Consider the following 20,811-nt stretch of genomic DNA (forward strand, 5'->3'; position numbering starts at 1 on the left):
CCCCTCGGTGCGGGGCACCTGCGGCCCGCTCGTCCACATGCCCCGACTCCCCTCCTGGGCCGGCGGCCCGCTGGTCCTGTTGGGCCCGAGGGGGTGCTTTTGAACACTGCCGGTCACCAGGCCCCACTGCACACCTACCGAACCGGGTCTCCAAGGAAGGGCCCCAGTAACCGCATTTAGACTTCGCATCCCCCCCCCGCCCCGGTCTCTTCCCCTGGAGTTTCTCATCCATTCCCTGACCCCGTGCCGCTTTCAGGCACCCCATGGCTGGTGCCTCCGAGGGAGCCCCTTTCCAGGGAACCGGGCTGCGGCCTGAGGACACAGGACGTCCCCCCAGGATCATCTGTGAGGCCCCTCCTAAACTGGCCCCTGTGTCTCTCCCCTCGCCCGTCAGTCACCCTAGCCCCTGAAGGCTCAGGCCTTCGTCCCCACCCTTAGATTTGGGCTGAGGACACAGCCCTGTGGGTGGGACCTCCACAGTTACAAGTGACTTCCTTGCCTCCACCTTCCACCACCCGTTCCCACCCATTTTCCTGCACTGCAGACTTGCCCTTCCAAGGCCGACTTCCAGCGTTGGGGCTCTCACCCTAGCAGGAAACCCTTCCTCGTGCTTTACCAAACCAGAGAAGAGAAGCAGGATGGGACTGGGGGGGCTCAGCCCGGGCTCCAGCGCTCACCTGACATGGGACCCTCACCCAGGCCCTGAGCAGAGCTGGCCCTGTGGGGCCGGGACGACTCGAACTGCTGTTGTGTGTCCCCCGTTACTAGACTGGGCCTCACCGTGCCTCCCTCCTCAGGGCCTCCCTCCTCAGGGCCTCCCTCCTCAGGCCTGCGGTCCGGCTGCCTGGCCTCCTGACGGCCCTGAGAACCAGGAATCGGGCTGCCTGGCTCCAGCCTTTGTGGTTCCTGCATCCGTAGGCTTCTGAGCCCCTTCAGAGTGTGAGCATCCTCCTTGAGGACACATGGGTTCATCAGAACCACCACTCTCAGCACACCCGGAGAGCAGGGGAGGCGCTCACGTCCTGCATCGGGTCATGGGTTGCAGGAGGGCGAGACGGCCCGGCCCTGGGTTCCATGGGGCGCATTCAAGCCCTGGCCCGGGTGCCATCCCCAAGCCGGAAACTGTCCTCAAGGTCTGCCCTGGTTCAGTGTTCGTGCTTTTGCCTGATGGAACCCAAAATGCCAGGGCTCCACATTGAAGCCCAGAAAGTCTCCTTTCTGGCAGGTCGTCTCTGGGTTCTGCCCTCTGGTGTCTCGGCACACTCTCCCAGCCACTCCAGGCAGCCTGGAGCGGTGGGCTGGTTTCCAGGCCTTTAGCCCTGGTGGAAGGAGAGCCCCAAGTCTTGGATTCATCTACTGAACAGACAGGGGCCTTGAGCGCAGCTGAACCCAAAAAGCGGGGATCTGTGTGAGGTCCCTCAGAGTCCCGGCCCCATCCCCTTTGAGGGACATAACAGTTCTTCCTGGCAGAAGCCCCCCCCACCCCGCCACCTGCCCCCTCCCCATTCAAGGCCCTTCATGGTAAGGGGGCAGGGGAGCTTCTGAGTTGGTGTCCCCACAGTCTCATGGTGCTGGAAGCAGCTCTAAGCCAAGAGGAGGGGACAGGCTATTTTGAGCTGGGGCCTCTCCTCTGCCCCTCCCACCCCCACTGGCTCCCTGGCCTGCTTAGACAAATTCAAGCCCTACTGGGGGAGGGGGCCCAAGGGACTCTGCCCTCATCCCTCCTCAGGGGCCTGTGGGTATGAGCTCAGAAGTGCTCCAGGTACGGCAGTAGTAAAATAAACTGGCTTCTTTATCTTTTAAAATCAATAGTTTTGTTTTACTGTCCTCTCCCCATGCCATTCTATGACACAAGTTAGAATCTACTCCCAGGCTTCCTCAGAAGGGGAGCTCAAGTTCAAGAGCAGCAGGGAGGAGCCCAGGAAAGCCTGGAGAGGGGAGGGCCTTGGGGGGTGGCTAATGCCTGGGGTGGGGTGGAGGCAAGGAGGGGGCTGTACTACTTTGGGGGAAGGAGGCTGGGATGGGCCCCCCTGGGGGGCAGAGAAGAGCTGAAGGCTCACATGTTCTCCCCAAATCTGGCAGCAAGAGGCCTGGCTCTTCATGAGCCACGAGGGAGTAGGCCAAGAATCGGAGGCGCTGGGGGCGTCTCAAGGCTCCAGGGTCATAGGGAGAAGAGCAATGGCCTGTTCTTAGGAGGGACCGAAGCAGCCCCCAGCACCCCGTTGAGACCAGAGTGGAGGGGGCAAAGCGAGCAGGCTGGAGGGCCTGGGCCTCCCTCCACCCCTCCACCCTTCCACCCCAGAGGAGGAGACAGCCTCTGCCACGGGATGCAGACTGGCACCCGAGGAACCCCAGCGTGGGTCCGTCCCGCCCTCAGAAGCGCTGGACGTGGATGTGGACGAAGAGCGTGGCTGGTGACAGTGAGGCCCCGTCCTTGGCAAGCAGGTGGATGTGGCGGTACCCTGTGGGGAGCGTAGCCACGTGTCAGGCTCTCCGCCCCCCAGCCCGCAGGGCCAGGACCGCGGGGGCGCCAACCACATCCCGGCCCTGGGCTCAGGCAAGCTCTCGGAGGACATGCAAAGCCCAGGCGAATAGGGTCTTGGAGGCCCAGACCCGCAGCCCTCTCCGTCCCCGCCAACCTTGCTTCAGGCTGCTGAGGGGCAGCGTGAACTGGCCCACAAAGTCGTTGGGGGAGGTGGTGTCGTAATCTTCCACCACGAACCGGACCAGCACCAGCTCCGGAGCCCGCAACTGGAACTGCAGGGTCTGCCCCCAGCGGGGGTTGAAGCCTAGGGCGCAGGCGTGAGTCAGGAGCCCGCCGGCCCCCAGGCCCGCCCTCCTGCCACCAGCACGCCCACCCACCGTTGTTGAGCACGTAGTTGGTCTCCTTTCGGGCGCAGTCTGCGGGCACCCCGTGGATCTCAACACGCACCAGGGGGTCCACGATGGAGTTCGGCTTCTCGGTGTTCAGCTTGGGCAGCTGCTGCGCGGTCAGCACCTGCCGGGGACGAAGGGGAGCTTCGCTCCGGCCCCCGCCCGGGCCCACGCCTGCCTGTCCCCTCGGTTAGGGCAGGAAGCCCCTTGCCCTCAGCGCTCACCCGGACCCTGCCCTCACCCCAAGCCGTCCCCAGGCCGCCACCGTCTGGAACCAAAGGCTGGCGCCCTGCAGGCTAGGACCCCTCCGGGGCTAGCTGTGACCCCGGGGTACGGCCTGGTCCAGGCTGCTGACCTGGATGGTGAGAGTAGTTCTGGGGGGTCCAGGGCACTCGGGGTCAAAGGTGGTGTCGGGCTGCCGCAGGGGGGCGGGTTTCAGGATGTAGCCGCACCGCCCGTTGACGAGAAAGCGCCCGGCATTGAGGTCCATCTCGTAGCCCGGTGTCTGGAAGTTCAAGGCCACTGCGGACATAGCGGGGTCAGGGCAGGGGCTCTTAGTGTCCCTCCTCTCACCGCTCCGTTTTGGGGTCTCACTGCCCACCCCCACCGGGCCTTAGGGGGTGCATCACGGCAGCCAAGGGACCCAGCCCCCATTGTCACCTACACTTTATCCCTGGTATAGGGTGGGGCTGGGCATAGGCCCAGGCCAGAGTGGCGTCCAAGGAAGCCTGGGGTCTCCATATCTGCGCTCAAGGGGACCGTATTCCCCTCCTTTGCTCCTTTGTTGGAGCTCAGCATCCCTCCAGAGCCCACTCCTGTCTGTGTTGATTCCGTGGGACTGCCACGGATGTGTGTGTGTGTGTGTGTGTGTGTCAGGGGACACATGGGAGTAGAGATTTTTAACTTTTGTCTTCATAAAAAATGTGAGACTTTTACACTGTCAGGAAGATGAGTCTGATTTGTTTTCCCACCTAATTTCCTGACAATTATTTTAATCATTGTTATTACCGAGAAAACACCTTTTTCCACCTTCTGGCAAGCTGTCTGGCCCCACCCCTGCCCGGGCCTCTCCTGGCTCCCTGGAGGCCGCCCCCCTCGGCAGCGCGCTGCCCCCACTCACCCAGCTGACAGCCTGAGTTCCACATCTCCTGGGGGCTGTAGTTGGCCGAGTTCACGCGCAGCCCCAGGGGGTAGACGCGGGTCAGGTGCCGGGCGTTGTGCTTGACGAAGCTGTTCCCTGGGGGGAGTTGGGGCAGGACTACGATGGCCCCTAGGTGTCCCTCACGCAGTGCCAGGGCCTGTAACTTCCTCTGTCCCAGCTACAGGGACAAGCTGGGAACAGAGGCTGAACTCCCGCGGCCTCCCCCTGCCCCAGGGCTGAGAGGACCTCCCAGACGAGGCTACTGAAGCCCAGAGAGGGCCAAGGACCCCCTTCCACACCCTGGCACTGCAGCCCAGCCCCAAATCCCCGCATCCTGCCCCCAACTCAATGCCTGGAACACGGGGCCCCAGGCTGACATCCGGCTCTCATCCCGCCTCCCCCATGCACTCCTCCAGCAGCGTGTGGGTCCTCCAGGCCTTCGTCCAACCTGCTCCTCCAGCCTGGAAACCCCTTCCCCAGGGCGCCTGGGTGGCTCAGATGGTTAAGCGTCTGCCTGCGGCTCAGGTCATGATCCCAAGGTCCTGGGATCGAGTCCTGCATCGGGCTCCCTGCTAGGCGGGGAGCCTGCTTCTCCCTCTGCCTCTGCCTCTCTCTCTCTCTGACTTTCATGAATAAATAAATAAAACATTTAAAAAAAAAAAGAAAAAGAAAAAAAAGGAAACGCCTTCCCCTTCTTCACCTGGCTCCTTCCACCCCATCCTTTCTTTTTTTTTTTTTTTTTTAAAGATTTTATTTATTTATTTGAGAGAGAGAGAATGAGAGACAGAGAGCATGAGAGGGAGGAGGGTCAGAGGGAGAAGCAGACTCCCTGCTGAGCAGGGAGCCTGATGCGGGACTTGATCCCAGGACTCCAGGATCATGACCTGAGCCGAAGGCAGTCGCTTAACCAACTGAGCCACCCAGGCGCCCCCCACCCCATCCTTTCGTCTGGGGTCTCGGCAGGCATCCCCCGCTCCAGAGTCCTTCCCTGACCTCGCGCCCTCTGCCCGGCTCCCCCAACACCCGCCACGGCCCACTGGTCACCCTGCACCAGCACTCCTGTCTGTGTCTGGCCCTGTCACCAGGCTTGAGTCCGGCAAAGGCAGGCAGCAGCCTCCCTCCTCCCTGGACCCTCTTCCTTCCACCCATGCCGGCCCGGTGCTGGGCAGGTGCTGGGCGCTCATTCCCTGAGCCCCAAACTGGGGACCTCCTGACCCTCTCACTGGCCCTGAAGTCCTCTTAGTCTCCTTTCCAGACCAACTTCAGGATGCCCCCCACCAGGAGCCTGCCGGCCTCTACGGCGCCTCCGGCCCCCAGATGCCCGATGTCCCGGCTCCTACCTGCCTCTCGGATGAGCTTCTTGGCCTTGCGCTCGTTGAGGGAGCTGACCTGGCAGGGCTGGGGCGGCACTGGGTTGGGGCGCAGGGTCTGCAGGCGGGTGGCACAGCAGTACACGGCCAGGGCCGACAGCTCGGGGGAGATCTGCTTGGCCTGGGAGATGAGCCTCAGAGGGGGTCCACCGGCTCCTGCGCCTCTGTCCTCCTAGCTCCCCTCCCCTCCCCAAGCAGCTCCTCCCTGCCCCAGCCGGGCGCCGACCGTCCCACTCACCCGCCGCCTCTGTTCTGCGGCCTCTGCCTCCTCTTCTTCCTCTTCCTCTTCCTCCTCCTGGTCGGACAGAATTCGACCATCCTCACCCCGAGCAGCTGACAGCTTCTTCCCCTTCACCAGGACCCGGCCCTTCAGCTGCTGTAGGGACCCCACATGGAGGGATTATGCCCTCTCGCCCCTGTCAGTCACACAACCACCACTATGTGAGGGGCTGACCGGGGGCGCAGGAAAGGCCACGCCAAGATGAGGGATGCTTCTAACAGGAAAAAATGGGAAACAACGCATAGAGCCACCAACGGGGGACTGGCGAGGGAGGTCCTTCCAAACAGAATACGACAAGCAGCCTTTCCAATGAATGACACAGCTCGGGACCGAAAGAGAAGGAGCCCTCTTCCCAAAAGATCTCCCGTGAAAAAAGTGACTGTAGAACATGTAATCACATGAGCTTCCTTGTGTAACATTTGAAAGAGAAGACAGCTCTGCACATAGGTATAGACGCGTGGGAAAATTCTAGAAAGACGCACAAGAAACTTAAAGATGGTTACTTCCTGTGAAATAGGACAAGGGCAAACAAAAACCGTTTTTCATTGTATACACTTTTGTACAGCTCGATTTTTTTTTTAACCGTGTTTCATGCTAATAAAAAAATCAAATCACACACACACACACACACACACACACAGAGGTGAATCAACATTCTCTGCATATTTGGATTGAGAGTAGGAGGAGCGTTTTCTCAAGGAGCCGGAAAAACACAAATGTCCCCAAGAGGCAGATAAAATGTTCTGGGGTTTGGGAGGAAGAACCACCCCAGGCCAGAGAGCTACGGAATTTCCTCAGATCACAGGAAGGGGTGGTTTACGCTGAGCGAAAATTCTAAGCAGGTGGCGCTTGGCTGGGAAGGGAGCTTCAGGTGGAGAGGACGCACCACCCAAGGCCTTGGAGGTGGCCGTGGCTGAGGTTGCAGGGACTCTCTAGGCAGGGCAGCAAAGTGGGGCCGGGAGGGGGGTGGATGGGTAGGGCACGGAAGGCCCTGAATAGGGCAGGGTGGGTCTAGTCAAGACTGGTGGGTAGGAGAGTGACAAGACCATGGGGTGGCAGATGCCAGAGGAACGCAGGGGGAGGTCGAGGCAGAGAGAGGTGTGGGGTCCCGACCTGCGGAGATGGCATAGCGGGGGTGGATGGTGGACCACAGCCGGGTCCTCCCCCACGCGGGCTGAGAGTCCGGGGGCATTCATTACCTCTGGGGATGGCAGTTCTTCCGGGTTCTGGGCGTCCAGCGCTTCTGTCACCAGCGCGTCTCCCAGGATGGTGCGAAGGTGGTGGGCCATGACAGCCTGCTGCTCCAGCCCACAGTGGTTCTCGAGGGACAGGATGACAGGGTATGGCGACAGCTGGGGGGGAGGGACAGCAACTCAGAGCCACCTCCCCGTCCCCCTCCCAGGACCCCCATTACACCTGGCCCCCCAACCCCCTTCAGGACAGGCAGGCAAAGGCACTCTGGGGGTGCTGAGTAGGTGGAACGTGGGACATACTCTGGGGCCAGTGTGTTTTTGGGGGGACAGAGGTCAGATCTGGGGTCTCAGGGAAAGGGTGGAATGTCTGGGAAGCTGAGGGCAGCTGCAGGAGTGGTTTTATTGTATAAATGACCTTTATATGTTAATGACATTGGCCATGTTGTTTCTGTTACACACTCCCCCCCAAGCCCATAATTTTTTAAAGTTTATTTATTTATTTTTTTTAGTAATCTCTACATCCAGTGTGGGGCTCGAACTCACGACTCCAAGATCAAGAGTTGCACACTCTCCCGACTGAGCCAGCCTGGTGCCCCCAAGCCCACCATTTTTTGAGGGTAAGATTTGTGTATAGATTGACAGAAGTCGCAATTTTATGCAGACTTCTCTTTCATGGCTTTCTCTTTGGGAGTCATGATATGATTAAAATGTCCTTCCCTACCCGCAAGGTTTTCTTCTGGACATTTTGTGATTTTACTGCAATTACTAAACATCAGGGTAGAGGAAGGGAGCCTCTCACTCAGCTTTCTTCTACCCCATTGGCCAGTTGTCCCAGCAGCACTTGGTGAGTGAGCGATTCTCTGGGCAGGGGGGTTTCTTCTGGAAGGACAGAGGACGCTGGGGTCACTGGGGAGGCTCTGGGGCTGGGCATGGGGGTCCTGGGAGCTCACAGTGAAGGCGTGGTCACGCACGGTCTGGACCACGTCTCGGAAGAGGATCTTGGAAGTGAGGGTGTGGCCGTGATAGACGATGGGCTCCCCTCCTGGCCCCTCCCAGCAGTCCAGCTCCACACAGCGGCATCCCTGGGCAAAAGCCCTGCAGACAGACAGGTGGGCGGGGGAGGGGTCATGCGGGAGCCCTGGAACAGAGCAATGGCCAGGCTGAGCCAGGTAGCCACTCCCCTGCTCAGGAAGCCCACAGTGAGATTTGAGCCCCATAGCATTCCCAAGCTGGGCTCCCAGATGTGTTCACCCCGACCATCCCCCGCTAGGGTACCTGACATAGGCCTCGGTGCTGCTGAGCCCCCCGATCTGAGAGTCGGTCAGATAGGTGTTGTGTGAGGAGGAGATGAAGTAGTGGGAAAGGGGCTGGTCCATGTCCTGGAACACGCATGTGTGGGCCGGGTCCACAGCAGCCCCTTCGGGTGACAACAGGTACATCATGAAGCCATCCAGTGTCATCAGCTCATGCTGCTTGGCTGCAGGACGGGCAGAAGAGAGTGTCAGGCCACCGGGAGGATCCCCACGTCTGGCCCCACAGGCCCCCAAAGCTCACTTAGCTTAGTAATAATGAGCACCTAGCTACTGACTGGACTCTACATAAGTTATGCCATTTAGGTTTTTTTTTTTAAGACTTTATTTATTTATTTGACAAGAGAGACAGCGAGAGAGGGAACACAAGCAGGGGGAGAGGGAGAGGGAGAAGCAGGCTTCCTGCCGAGCAGGGAGCCCGATGCGGTACTCGATCCTGGGACTCCAAGATCATGACCTGAGCCGAAGGCAGATGCTTAACGACTGAGCCACCCAGGCACCCCGCCGTTTAGTTTGTTTAAAATAATCTTAATCTCTACACCCAACGTGCGGTTCGAACTCATGACCCCAAGATCAAGAATCGCACGCTCTATCACCTGAGCCAGCCGGGCGCCCCCATAAGTCATGCCATTTAATCTTCAGCCAAACCCTATGAGGCAGGGACTCTACTAAATCCATGTCACAGACGTGGCAGCTGAGTCTCCGAGAGGCAAGGCAACCTGCCCAAGATGGCCCCCACAGCCAATAATCGTAGAGCCCACTTAGCTAGAAGCCCCCGGACCTGTCAGATGCCGAGACAGGGCCGTGTTGACCCCAACCGGTCTGTCAGACCCCGACCTGTCTCGTTGAGCTCATAGGTGTGGATGAGCTTCTGGGCGTGGGCCAGGGTGGCGGTGTCCTCGCCCTGGTCCTTCAGGAACTCCAGCAGCTCCGGGGTGCTCAGCACGCGGTCCTCGCCCGAGTACTGATGGAAGATGTCCTCCAGCTCGGGCCGTTTCAGCAACCGCCGCAGAAACTCCTCGATCTCAGCCCCCTCCAGCCGCTCATTGTTGGAGTGGTCGCACTCCTGGAAGGCAGGGCGGGGCAGCTCAGAGGAGGAGGACACCCTGGGAAAGCCGGCCCGCACCGACGCATCCGTCATGGACCACGCTGGGCAGCCGGGGGTCCCCCAGGCCCCAGGCAGAGAAACTGGGTGCTAGCGAGGAGGTCCTGGGTGTCGTGCAAGTTTACACAGCTGGTACGCTGCAGGCCTGGGATTCTAAGGAGGCTCTCTTGGCTTTAGTGCCTGTCCCCCTGCACCATGACCTACCCTCCAAAATCAAGATATGGGAGGAAAAGCAGTGACCCGGGGGGCGGGACCGGCCATAATCCCTCCTCCTGTGTGTGTGCAGTGCCGTCCTTCCGTCCCCAGATCCACACCCAGGGTCAGTGAGCCACAGATAACTGAATCCACGGGGAGTAGTCCCCGTGGAGCTGTGGGCCCAGGTGGACCAGCGCCATGGCTCCCGCGTCTTTCCGTGTCTCAGGTGGGTCAGTCACCACCCACACGGGCATCTGCCCTGTGCTCTGGCCCGGCCGCCGATACCGAGCGCAGCCCCGGGCAGCCCCCGTGGTGCTCCCACATGTGGGGTGTATCCGGTCACGCGGGGAGGCGCCCCGTGTGTCATAGTGGAGGAGGGCGTGCAGGGGAGCCCGGGAGCCAACTCCTGCCTGCACGCCCGCGTGTAAGCCCTGCACGGTCACTAGGGCGAAGGGTGCCTGCGGACTCCAGAGCAGAAGTGAAAAGCACAGCTTTGCCGCTCACTCTGGGGCTGCGGTGGGTGAGGGGGGTCCTCCCCATCCCTGGGCTCCGCCTGGGGGTGAGGAAAGAAGTTCCGGGCCAGCACGCCCATCCTGGCCCTCAGGGGAGTGCAAAAGGCCAACTAGGCCCAGACGTGGCCTCTCCGCAGGGCCACAAAGGCTGTGCACAAAGGCTGCGGGCGCGGGGCGTGGGTGCCTCAGAGGTGGGAGTGGGGGCGGGCGCCCACCTTGAAGAGGCGGTAGGCATACATGTCATTCATGTCCACGTTGACCATTCTGAGCAGGCTCTTGATCTCCTTGAAGCTCATCTTACTGTCCTGGTCAGAGTCAGCCCGGTGCAGGTAGGTGTGGATCCAGGTGTGGGCGCTCAGGAAATACCAGCGACAGCCTGGGCACCGCCGCCCCTCCCCCACACACAGGTGACTGCCCGGGACGCCCCCGCCGCCTGGGTCTAGGGGCCGTACTTCCCCTCTGCCCGCGGCCTCCACGGGGAAGGGACCGGGCTCCCCAGAGACGGGAGGCCGCGTGGCCACCCGCTGTTCTGAAGACCAGGGGCTCCGGCTCGGCCCGCGGGTCCCAGGGGACGGGTCCTCCCTCCCCGCCACCCCGCCACCCCGCCACCCGCGCAGGATATTGGTCGAGGCGCTCGCGCTGGCTCATGGCGTCGAGGCGCGCGCGCAGCTTGGCCAGGCCGCGCACCCAGCGCTGCGCCTCCTCGGCCGTGGCCGCCGCCAGGTCCAAGTTCTTGCGGCGGCCCTTGAAGGCGATGGTGAGGCAGCGCGCCGGCGGGAAGGCGCCGCCGAAGCGCCGCAGGCCCTCGGACTGGTGGCCCTCGCGGACGGCCTCGATGTGCTGCACGAAGACTGCGGGGGGGGGGGGAGGGGCACGCGCCGCCGGGTCAGGGCCGCTGTCCCCGGGGCCGCTGTCCCCACAGCCCGCCCCGCGCCCGCCGCCCCGGCTCACAGATGTGCTGCGACGGCGCGCGCGGGATGCGCCGCTGGAACCACACGCTCAGGCCGTCCTCCTGCAGCCGGTACAGCCGCTCCTTGTGCCACGTCCGCGAGCGGATCTTGCAGAGCCGGGAGCCCCGCAGCATGGCGCGCACGTCCTCGTCCTCCGTCAGGCCTGCGGGGGCGGGAGGCCGGAGGGCGTCGGGGCCGGGCCTTGCCCCTCGCTCCCTCCACCCTCTTCCCAGCCTTGCAAGCCCTCACCGGCCACTCGTGCTCTCCTGAGCGTAACACGTGCCCAGTACTGGATTTGGCCTTCGGCTCCTCAGCCCCCAAGGCCGCGCTTGGCGTCTCCCACTCAAGCCCCGGGGAGCACCAGGACCTCCTGCCTCCGTCAAGCAGCTGCCTCCAGAGGCCCTTAGAGCAAAGCAGTCCCTCAGGCGGCTCCTGGGACCTGGGCCTCCCTAAAGGTCACCCTGTGTGCCACTCCCTTCCATCCCGGTCTTCGGACTTCAAGACCAGAGTCTGCCACCAACAGCCTTTTCCCTTGATGCCAAACCCTGACATCAAGAAGGAGTCTCACTATCTAACCTAAATCTCTCTTGCTGCAATCCAAGCTCCTCACTTCTGCGTTCCCCAGGACAAGGGAGGACAGCAGAGGCCACTCGGGCTCCAGGGTCACAGGCCAAGGACTGCAGGACCAGCCCTGCCAAGGCCAGCTGGGGGCTGATGTCCAGGTGTCCTCTTTGTGTCCAGCTGAGAGCATGGTCTCCGGTGACACTGGGCCCTCCCCCGGGCCCGGCCACTGTCACAATCCCACCTCACCCCACCTGTGCTCTCCACAGTGTCCACCTTCCCCAGTAAGAAGAAATGCTTACAAAACATCTACCGCATGCCAGCCCCTACTCATGAATTCACACACGAGAAAACAAATACAGAGAAGCTTAAGGAACTTGCCAGAATGCCATGGCTACAAAGTGGTGGAAGCAGGCTTCAAACCCTGGAGGTCAGGCTCTAGCACATTTACCCCCCGCCCCACTACACTGAACCCCAGCCTGCTCCTCTGTCCCCTCTCCTTGCTATCGTGGTGGGGGTGGGGTGTGCAGAATTTAAATTCAGGGGCCCGGGGAGGCAAATCCCAACTCTGGCACTTCTGAGTTACACAGCCTTGGTGACAGGAACCCGTGACTGCTCTGGGCCCTGTGTTCGCCCTGCACGCCGTGAGGATGGCAGGAGCACCCGCGGCAAAGTTGGAACTTCAGTGAAGACCCCGCCCGTCCTGGTGGTGCCACGTCCCGCTCTCGTTTGTCGAGTTATAGGTCAATACCAAAGGTTTACGAGCCAGAAAGAGTGGGAACCCGGCAAACTGGAGGGTCCATGCCCTTTGGAAGGAGGAGGGCAGCTGGGAGTGGATGAAAGCCCAGAGTTTCCAGAGAACAGGAAGCTGGAGTTGTATGTGAAGCCTCCGGACTTTTCAACGTCGGCAACTAAATCAAATTGAAACAAAAACCCCCTAAAACACCACTGTGTGAGCCAAATGAAACAGGACAGTGGGTGCCTCTTCCTCCTTTTATTTTAACAAGCCCCCAGTACTGGGTTTGGCATTAGGCTTTGTGGCCCCAAGGCCCCTGTTTGTTGTAAACTCTGACCTATGAAACCAAGCCTAAGTCCCTGGGCCTTCTCTCACTCTCTCTGGGGGCCTTTGTAGGATCCTTCTTGTCTCTCTTCTTCACACAGGACTCCTTCAAGGACCAGCTCACACAGCAGCTCCTCCAGGAAGCCTTCCTTGATTTGTCCTCAAATGGGCATTCTCCCTCCCTGATCACCAACAGCACTTTTTAATTTAACTAAAACACCCCACCCAAATTGTAATTTCAGCAGACTTTAATAAACCCAAGGACAGGGACAAAGTCTTATATCCATACCTCAGTGCTCATCCCAGAGGCAGGTTCACAGCCAGGGCTTTCTGAAAGGGGAGGACGAGCCATGTTGGCAGAACTAAATGCATTCTACCCCCAGCGCTACCTTATCTGTCCTTTCCTTGAGGGTCAGGGTTTCTGAACCCTGGCTGTGATCGGAATCACCTGGAGGAGTGATTCCGATCACAGCACAGACATTCTTGTCCGGCAGTGTGGGTTGGGACTTGGGTAGCGATGTTTAAAAACCTCCCCTGTGACTTTGAGGGTGACTATGATTGAAAATCAGGGCCTCGGGGCCAGGAGGAGAAACCTGCCATCCAGAGGAGCCTATGGTCCCCCCTTGGGGCTAGCCTGTGGCTTTAAAGGCTCTGAAGGGTCTCTCAGGATTCAGAGCGGCCTCCTGGGTCAGTGCCCATTCGGTGCCCCCTAGCTAGGAAGGGGAGGTGGAACCCTCCTCTTCCCAGACAGAGAGCTAGAACGTGCCACACACCAGGCCAAGAGACTCACCAGACCCTCAGCCCTCCGCACTCACGTCTGGGCAACTTCTGAATTTCCTCAGCCTGAGAAGCAATGGGTCGGGGGGCAGGACATTCAGGGAACCTGTGGTACCACGGCAACTGAGCCCAGCCCTCCTCTACCTCCTCAGCTGTGGGAAAGGAACTCCTTGTTCCCGTGACAACCAGGCAGAGCCTGGGGCCACCTCCCCTAACCCTGCCAGCCCTCGCATGCCAAGCCCATAGTTGGGGAGGGTGGGGGGAAAGGGGGGCTGGTGAATGACTAAGGCCGGAAATGGAGGTGAGTCACCGAGGGCCTGCTTTGTCCAGAGGATTCTGCAAACAGGACATCGAGACAGGGAGCCTGAACTTCTGATCAGCCCTCCGCTGGGATAGGTTCCCATGTCGAGCGGGCCCCTGCCCCTGGCCCTCATCCTTGGCTCCCCAGGAGCCTGTTGGGGGAAAGGGTGACATTCCAGTCTGCCCGCCCAGCTGGCACTGGCCTCTGGATCTCCCTGCTCCTCGGAGCACATTGCCTCCCAAACACGTATCCATTGGAAAAGCCAAACAGAGTTCAATGCCAGGCTGAGCCAGGTGCTGAGTCCCTGCCTGGGCAGGTGACACTATTTCCCCATTGCTTCAGCTTCTGAGCCCTGGGGTAGCGAAGGGATTGCACTTCCAGACAGGAAGGGCAGGATCAGCAGAGGTAGGAGGCCAGGAGGAGGGCCCAGGCCCTAGGCAGTGGTGCTGGGAGGCACCTGACTCTCTGCCCAGGCACCCAGTCAACATTTATAGGTCCTGCCAGGGCCCAAACCCACAGATGCTTCCTCAACCTCACTCCTACCTGCTTGGAGCAGGTGTACAAGCTGCCTGCCTCCTGTGCTTCCAGTGGGTTATCTATCTAAACATCCCTGCCTTGAACGTGGAGCTGGGCTGGGCCGGTGCCATGGCCACCTTGACTGAACAGAGGGGGGAACGATCATGAAATAGCAGCAGTAAAAATGATGAACAATAGGCAAAAGATAGAAACCACCCAAATGTCCATCAACAGATGAATGGAGAAGCAAAAGCGGGTACAGACATACAGTGGAATATTATTCAGCCGTAAAGAGGAGGGACAGCTGGTCTAGGCTACATGGATGAACCTTGACAACATTATGCTAAGTGAAATAAGCCAGTCGTAAAAGGACAGATAATTGTATGATCCCATTTATACGCGGTGTCTAAAATAGTCAAATTCATCGGGACCGATTATATGTCCCATACACCTCAACAAAAAAAATTCAGAGACAGAATGTAATTAGAGGTTACCAGGGCCTACGGGAAGGGAGAAAGGGGAAAATTACTGGTTAATGGCTACAGAGGGGTTTTTGTTTGTTTGTTTAGGGTAATGGAAAAGTTCTGGAACTAGCACAACATTGTGAATGCCTAACACCGTGTGTGTAATTAAGGCCACTCAATTAGCCAATTCCAAATGGTGAAAATAGTCAATTTTATGATATATATATATATATATATTTTTTTTTTACCACAACTTAAAAAATTAGTAACGTAATAGGCCAGAAACCACTGTATGCTTTAAATGGGTGAACTGTATGATATGTGAATTAATATCTCAGTAAAGCTGTCCAACAGAGCAGCTAACGTATCCAGGGTCCTGAGTCTGTAGGTGGTGGATCCAGAATGCATTGAGAGTTGGGGGCTAACGCGCAGGTGCGCTCAGTTTAGGGCCTGGCCCGCAGCGGGCACTCACTAAATCATAATAAAGTGAGGCGGGGGCCGGGGAGGGAAGAGGGGCCCAGGTATTCCTACACATCTACCCTCCTCAGTCTCGTGGTCTCCAGCTGGGCCCTTCCCCAGCCCAGTTCAGTGTTGTCAGCTGGGGCTCAGACACCTTCTCTAGGCCAACTGCTTATCTCAGCCCCCAGAGACGGGCCAGGGGGAGGTGAGGAAGGGACAGCCCGGTTTCCCAACTATCACCTTCAGCCTGGGCAGTTTGGTCTGCGTGTGGTCTGAGGCCTGAGCAGGTCTGTGTCAGGGGCCAAGGCCGGGGGCAGGAGGCTGTTTTCAGTGGCGGGGCTGGAAGGGCCATGGGGAGGCCAGGTCCATCCCTGATCCTCAACCCACCCCACCCCCACCCCCGGCCTCTTTTCATAGATGGGCCACTGGAATTATGAGAGGGCAAGCTGTGTGAGCCGACAACAGTGTGGGTCACCCAGGCCAGGAAGGACGCAGGGGCCGTGGCCGTGTGGTGGTGGGCAGAGGCCAGAGCTGGCCATCGGTGGGGGTGAGCGTGGGTGTGCTGTGGGGTTACAGCGAGTGTAGACAAGAGGGGTAATATGTAGGCAGCAGGGCGTGACAGTGGTAGGTCTCGAGCAAGGGGGGTGTGTAGGGGTGTGTGCGCTGGTGTGTGTGCGTGCTCTGCACACTCAGGAAGGGCACCCGGGGCTCCAGCAGGAATGTGAGAATGCAGCGAATAGCAACAGCGTATAGCTTCATGCCAAGTGGGGGAGGAGAGGAAGAGAAGCTTTTCCCGATGCTTCTGGGAGGGAACACGCGATGGTGAGGGGTCCCACACCCCTTCCCAGCCTAATTCTCCGGCCAGCAGGCAGCCCCAGCTCTTCAGGTACCAAGGCTGTCCCCCCTCTCCGGGGCTGGCTGCCACACCCAGCGCCAGGGCCCAGTGGAGCTCAGCGCCAGAGTCCGTAACATTCCTGGGAGAGTCAACACAGTCAGAAAAGGCAGGCGGTGCCTCCCCTGTCCCTGGCCGGACCCAGTGCTACTGATGGTGGCCGCATCCTTCCGGGCAGGGCCAGAACAGGCGTGAAGCCGATCTGGGGGGCAGCGGTCGTAGGAGGGGGCCTCCCCAGAGCCGAAGAAGGAGGAGAGGTGAGGGAGGCCACACGGCATGACCGGGCCAGCCCCCTAGTCCTGCCTGGCACGCCCCGGCTTAGCCAGCACGGCCGCCCAACTCTCCCTCCCACCAGGCCAGGCACCTGCCAGGACCCCCACCTGCCAGCTCCACGCACGGCAGCCCCACTCACCCTGCAGGAGACATCCTGGGCAGGCCATAGGGAGAGCCCTCTGGCCCCCGTGGCACTTGGTGGATGCGTGCGGGCCGGGGAGGAGAGGGAACGGGATTCTGCCCACTCAGCTCTGCTCACCGGGAGGATTAGGGGCAAGGGCGGAGCGTCAGGGGCATAGGCACAGACAGGGGCTCTGGGGAGATAGGGCTGGCAGATAAAATTCAGGATGCCCAGTTACATTCACATTTCAGATAAACAACAAGTGATGTTTTAGTATGAGTTTGTCCCAAATGATCTGTTGTTTGTTTGAAACTCACATTTAACGGGGCATCCTGTACTTTATGTGGTAAGCCTATGAGGACACGTCTGGGGGCTGGCAGGGCCTCTGTCGGGGAGAGGAGTAGCGGGCCACGTCCAGGCACAGATCGCTCACTCCCTCACTGTGATAGGAGTTTGGACCTCGGGCCAGACGCCTGGGTTCGAATCCTCTCTTAGCTCCTTCCCAGCGTTGAACTTCTCCGAATCTCAGTTTCTCATTTGTAAGATGAGGCTTATGGTACCACATACCTCATACAATTGTGAGCATTAAAGGAGTTAATAGGTGAAAAGCCCTCGCTCAGTGTTATAAAGGTGTTAATTAGTATTCATTAATTCTGGCAATAAAGAGCCAACATTGAAACCTAGACTTTGGCGGCTGCCTCTTAGCCATGTGGGCCTCGGCCTGGAGACTTCACCCCCCCACCCCGCCAGCTGATCTGCCCTGTGAGGCCCGCAGCAGCGTCTCCTCCGGGTGCCAAGGATTAAGCAGGTTCCCGCCAGCCACAAGCTCAGCAAGCCCAGCACTCCGTCTGGCTCCGCAGGTACTCACTGAGCTCCTCTCCAGCTATTCCCTGGCTTCCTGGGGACAGCTAAGCCTGCAACCCCGGGGGGGAGGGGGGGACCGGAGGTGGTGTTCCTCCCTCCTCCCCATCGTCCCAGTTCCCCCTCAAGATGACCCCAAAAGCCCTTTCTTTCCCTCGGGCTCCTCTGAGCCTTTGACCTCCAAGCCACTCCCTGCCCTAGTCTCTTGACCTGAAATAAAATCTGTTGTCTGTTAGCCTAAGGGGTGTGGCCATGACCGTGACAGGGGGCAGCCCTGAGAGCCATCTGGGGAGGAGTCCCGGCAGCTGTGGTGGTGGCAGCTCCCTGGGTGGTGGGCCTGGCCTTGATGGCCTGACAGGCTGGGCCCCGGGACACCTGGCTTGTGTCTCCACCCTGTTCCTGGAGTCAGTGAGGCCTGGGGAAGGGGTATTCCCCAGAAACTGGACATTCCTTTCTCAGCAGTCACTCAGCAGGACAGGGCAGCGGTGGGAGGGGAGGACAGCCCAGGTGACATTCTGACACCCACACGGGTCCTGACAGTGTCACTAGGATGGGATGCCCCCGTGCAGCTTTACTCATGCCGTGAGGCTGAGTCCTGGGCTCAGCTTGTAATTACCTGTCCGCGAGTATCTCCTGCTACTAAACTGTGTGCTCCCCGAGGGCAAAGTGCTGTGATATTCATCTCCGCGGCCCCAGCCCTCGGCACAGCGCCACGACACACTGACAGGGCTAAGCAAACGTGTGTGGAATGAAGAAGCAGGTGGGTATGCGGGGACAGCACCCCAGCCCTCCCACAGCATCCGCCACCTCTGCTTCTCCTTCTCTGGCCCCACACCAGCCCCGGATGTCTCGGTGACCAGCCCCGGATGTCTCGGTGGCACCTCAACTCCCCATGGCCATCCTCCTCTCCCCAAGGCCCAGAGAATGACACTGCCACCCACCAGAGACACCTTTCAGATCCCACCAACTGCAGAGTCCAGCCCAGTCCGCCTCCTAGATGGTTCTAGAATCCAACTCGGCTGCGCCGGCCCAAGTCCGAGCACCACCATAGCTTGACCAACTGATTCCTCAGCCTCCCTCCTATGGTTCTCTTTGATTCACCCCTGCCTTCGTCCAACATGCCTCTACTCTGCCTGAGCCCTGCCTACCTCCTCCTACCTGAGACCCTCTGGGGCTCCTGCTGTCCCCAGGGCAAATCCATAACTCTATAAGGAGAGGCCTTGAGGATCGGGCCCCCACCTGCCTCTCCCCCACGCCTCGCTCCAGTCTCCCTGTGGCTCTGGGGTGCAGCCAGGGCCCTCGCCGGCTCCCCAGCATCTAATTTGTCCCCTCCCTTCCTAGGATGGTTTCTTTGCCTCATTGTCTGCCCTCCTTGCTGATGCCTCTATTCTCTAAAGGGCCAGAACTGTGTCTGTCTTATTTGTTGCTGAATCCCAGGACAGAGCATACTATAGGCACTCAATAGATGTCTGCCGAATGCATGAATGATTGGAGGGTAAGGCAGAGATCATGTGTCTTATGTCTCCGTAAGGAGAGCGCAAGGTTCAGTGCTCAGAACATGGACAGAGCTCAGTCAATTCAGATCGCATGAGTGACAGGAAGTAGAAGTAAGAACAAGGTGGGGGGCAGTGACAAAGAGAAGGCAAGACTGGCAATCGGTCCCCTGAATTCTGCCCCAAGATCCACACTGGTCTCCTGGGCAGCCCTGCCCTGTTCCCCCAGCCCCACACCCACCTCTCCATCATTAACTATTTACCTACAGCAGTTGGAACACACCGTTTCAGTTTCATGGTGCGGCACGTTTTCTACAACACTCGCACACATTCCCCACTCCCAGTCGGCCACACTTTGCCCAGGCTCTGAGCGGTCCCTTCGGCAGTGTGGCTGCGCACAGCCTCCATGTCAGCCCTTGCCCTTAACTGGCTGTGTGGCCACTGACAAATTCTTCCACTTCTCTGAGTCAGTTTCCTCATCTGTGAAATGGGAATTATACCAGGTACCTCTGCGGAGAGTGAGGAAGACTGGGTGAGGCCACCTCTGTAACCACCCAATGCAGTCGGACTCTGGGAGATGCCTAATGCGCCACAGTGTGCATACATTCCTTCCCTGCAGTCCCTTCCCCCAAACCTCAGACTCTGCCTTTCTGACTTCAAGGACAGTATTCTCACCAGTTCGACCAGTCCTACCAGTGCTGCGTCGTTGCTGCAACCCCTCTGGGGGCTGCAGGGCTGGAGGACTGGCTTGAGGGGCTGGCCTCTTCCCCAGCTCCCCTGCCCCCCTAAGGGCGGCCAAGAACCCAGGATGCCCGGGGGCGCCCGCGGACCCTGGAAGGCACAGGGTGCTGGGGAGGCGGGTGAGGGACACCCCCAGCCTGTCTCCCCCACTCTATGCACCAGGTCCTCCGGGACCCCGATCCTCGCCCGGCGCCCAAATTCCCACTCCAGCACGCCCGGCGGGCGCCTCCTGGTGGGAAGCGAAGGCCACCGGCGCGCCTCGCTCGGCCCCGGAACGTCGGGTGACCGAAGGTGCGACCCCCCAGTCGGAACGGTGCTGGCATTCCGACCCCCGCCGCCCGGGAAGCCCACCACCGCTCGCCCGCACACCCCCGCCGTCCCAGGCGGCCCCCCGCGGCAGTCCGCGCCCACCCCGCACGCCCCCGTCCGTCACTGACCCATCTTCTTCAGCGCCCGCAGCCCGGGCCTCTTGCTGCCGCCGTCCGGGGACGCGAGCGCGACGGGCGTCGCGACCTGGGCCGGCACCGGGGGCTCCTCGGGCCGGCGGCGGCAGCTCCTCCAGCGGCCGCACAGCATGGCTCGGTGGGGCCGGGGCCGGGCCGGGGGTCTGCGCTCGGGGCCAAGGCAGCGGGGACGCCGCTCCGGCCCGGCCCCGGCTCTATGCGCGGTCCCGAGCGCAGAAACTTAGCGGCGCCCGGAGGGAGTGGGAGAGAGGTGGTGTCGGGAGCGGGGAGACAGGGAGGGACGAGGTCGGGAGAAGGAGGGACCGGGAGGGGGGCGGGGCCGAGGACGGCGCCGGGGGAGGTGCGAGGTGGTGGCGGGGAGCGGGGGGCGGGGGGACCCCAGGCCGGGAGGTGTGTCCTCCGCGAGGTGTGGGAAGGGAAGGGGGCCGGCTTGCGTCCCCCCGAGTCTCCGCGTCCGTCCGCCGCTCGCGAGTCCGCCTCCGCATTCTCCGAGCGGTCCTCGGCTCCCGGCCCCACCGGTGACCCGAGCCTCTATTCGGGGGGTTGGGGGCCAGCGGAGGGGCGAGGATTGTCCTCTGCCACAGACACTCCGTTCTCTGGATCCTGACTCGAGGCGGACTCAGGACCCCTCTCCATCTTTTCCTTCCCTGTCCCGCCGGGAGGCCTTAGAAGGGAGCCAGACAGGGGACCGAGTCTGCGGGGCGGCTCGTGCTGGGCCAAGGGTCCTCGGGCCGGCCTGGAAAGCCGAGAGAACCCCGAGAGCTGAGCCAGGCGGGAGGGCAGCCCAAAGTGGAGGGTTGGGGGAGGGGGGAGGGATGGGTGGGGGTAGGAAGCCTTTGCTGTGACGTCATAGGATTAACCCTCTCCGAGCCAGACCAGTTGCTGGTCCCTCAGTGGC

At 60.4% G+C, this 20,811-nt stretch overlaps 1 protein-coding gene across 1 annotated transcript; it reads right to left on the reverse strand.

The window, feature by feature from the left end:
• Positions 1–1,774: 1,774 nt before the first annotated feature.
• On the reverse strand, positions 1,775–20,176 carry PLCD3 (phospholipase C delta 3). The gene is made up of 15 exons (XM_036116789.2): positions 19,887–20,176; positions 10,932–11,093; positions 10,603–10,831; positions 10,196–10,325; positions 9,006–9,234; positions 8,134–8,335; positions 7,809–7,953; positions 6,865–7,017; positions 5,624–5,761; positions 5,356–5,506; positions 3,995–4,111; positions 3,230–3,396; positions 2,863–2,998; positions 2,640–2,789; positions 1,775–2,462 (listed from the first exon to the last, which is right to left on the reverse strand). Exons 1-15 carry the CDS (start codon positions 20,023–20,025, stop codon positions 2,374–2,376), a joined length of 2,337 nt encoding a protein of 778 aa, XP_035972682.1. The 5' UTR covers positions 20,026–20,176; the 3' UTR covers positions 1,775–2,373.
• Positions 20,177–20,811: the final 635 nt, after the last annotated feature.

This window comes from Halichoerus grypus, chromosome 2, assembly GCF_964656455.1.
Source record: "Halichoerus grypus chromosome 2, mHalGry1.hap1.1, whole genome shotgun sequence".
Lineage (NCBI taxonomy): Eukaryota > Metazoa > Chordata > Mammalia > Carnivora > Phocidae > Halichoerus > Halichoerus grypus.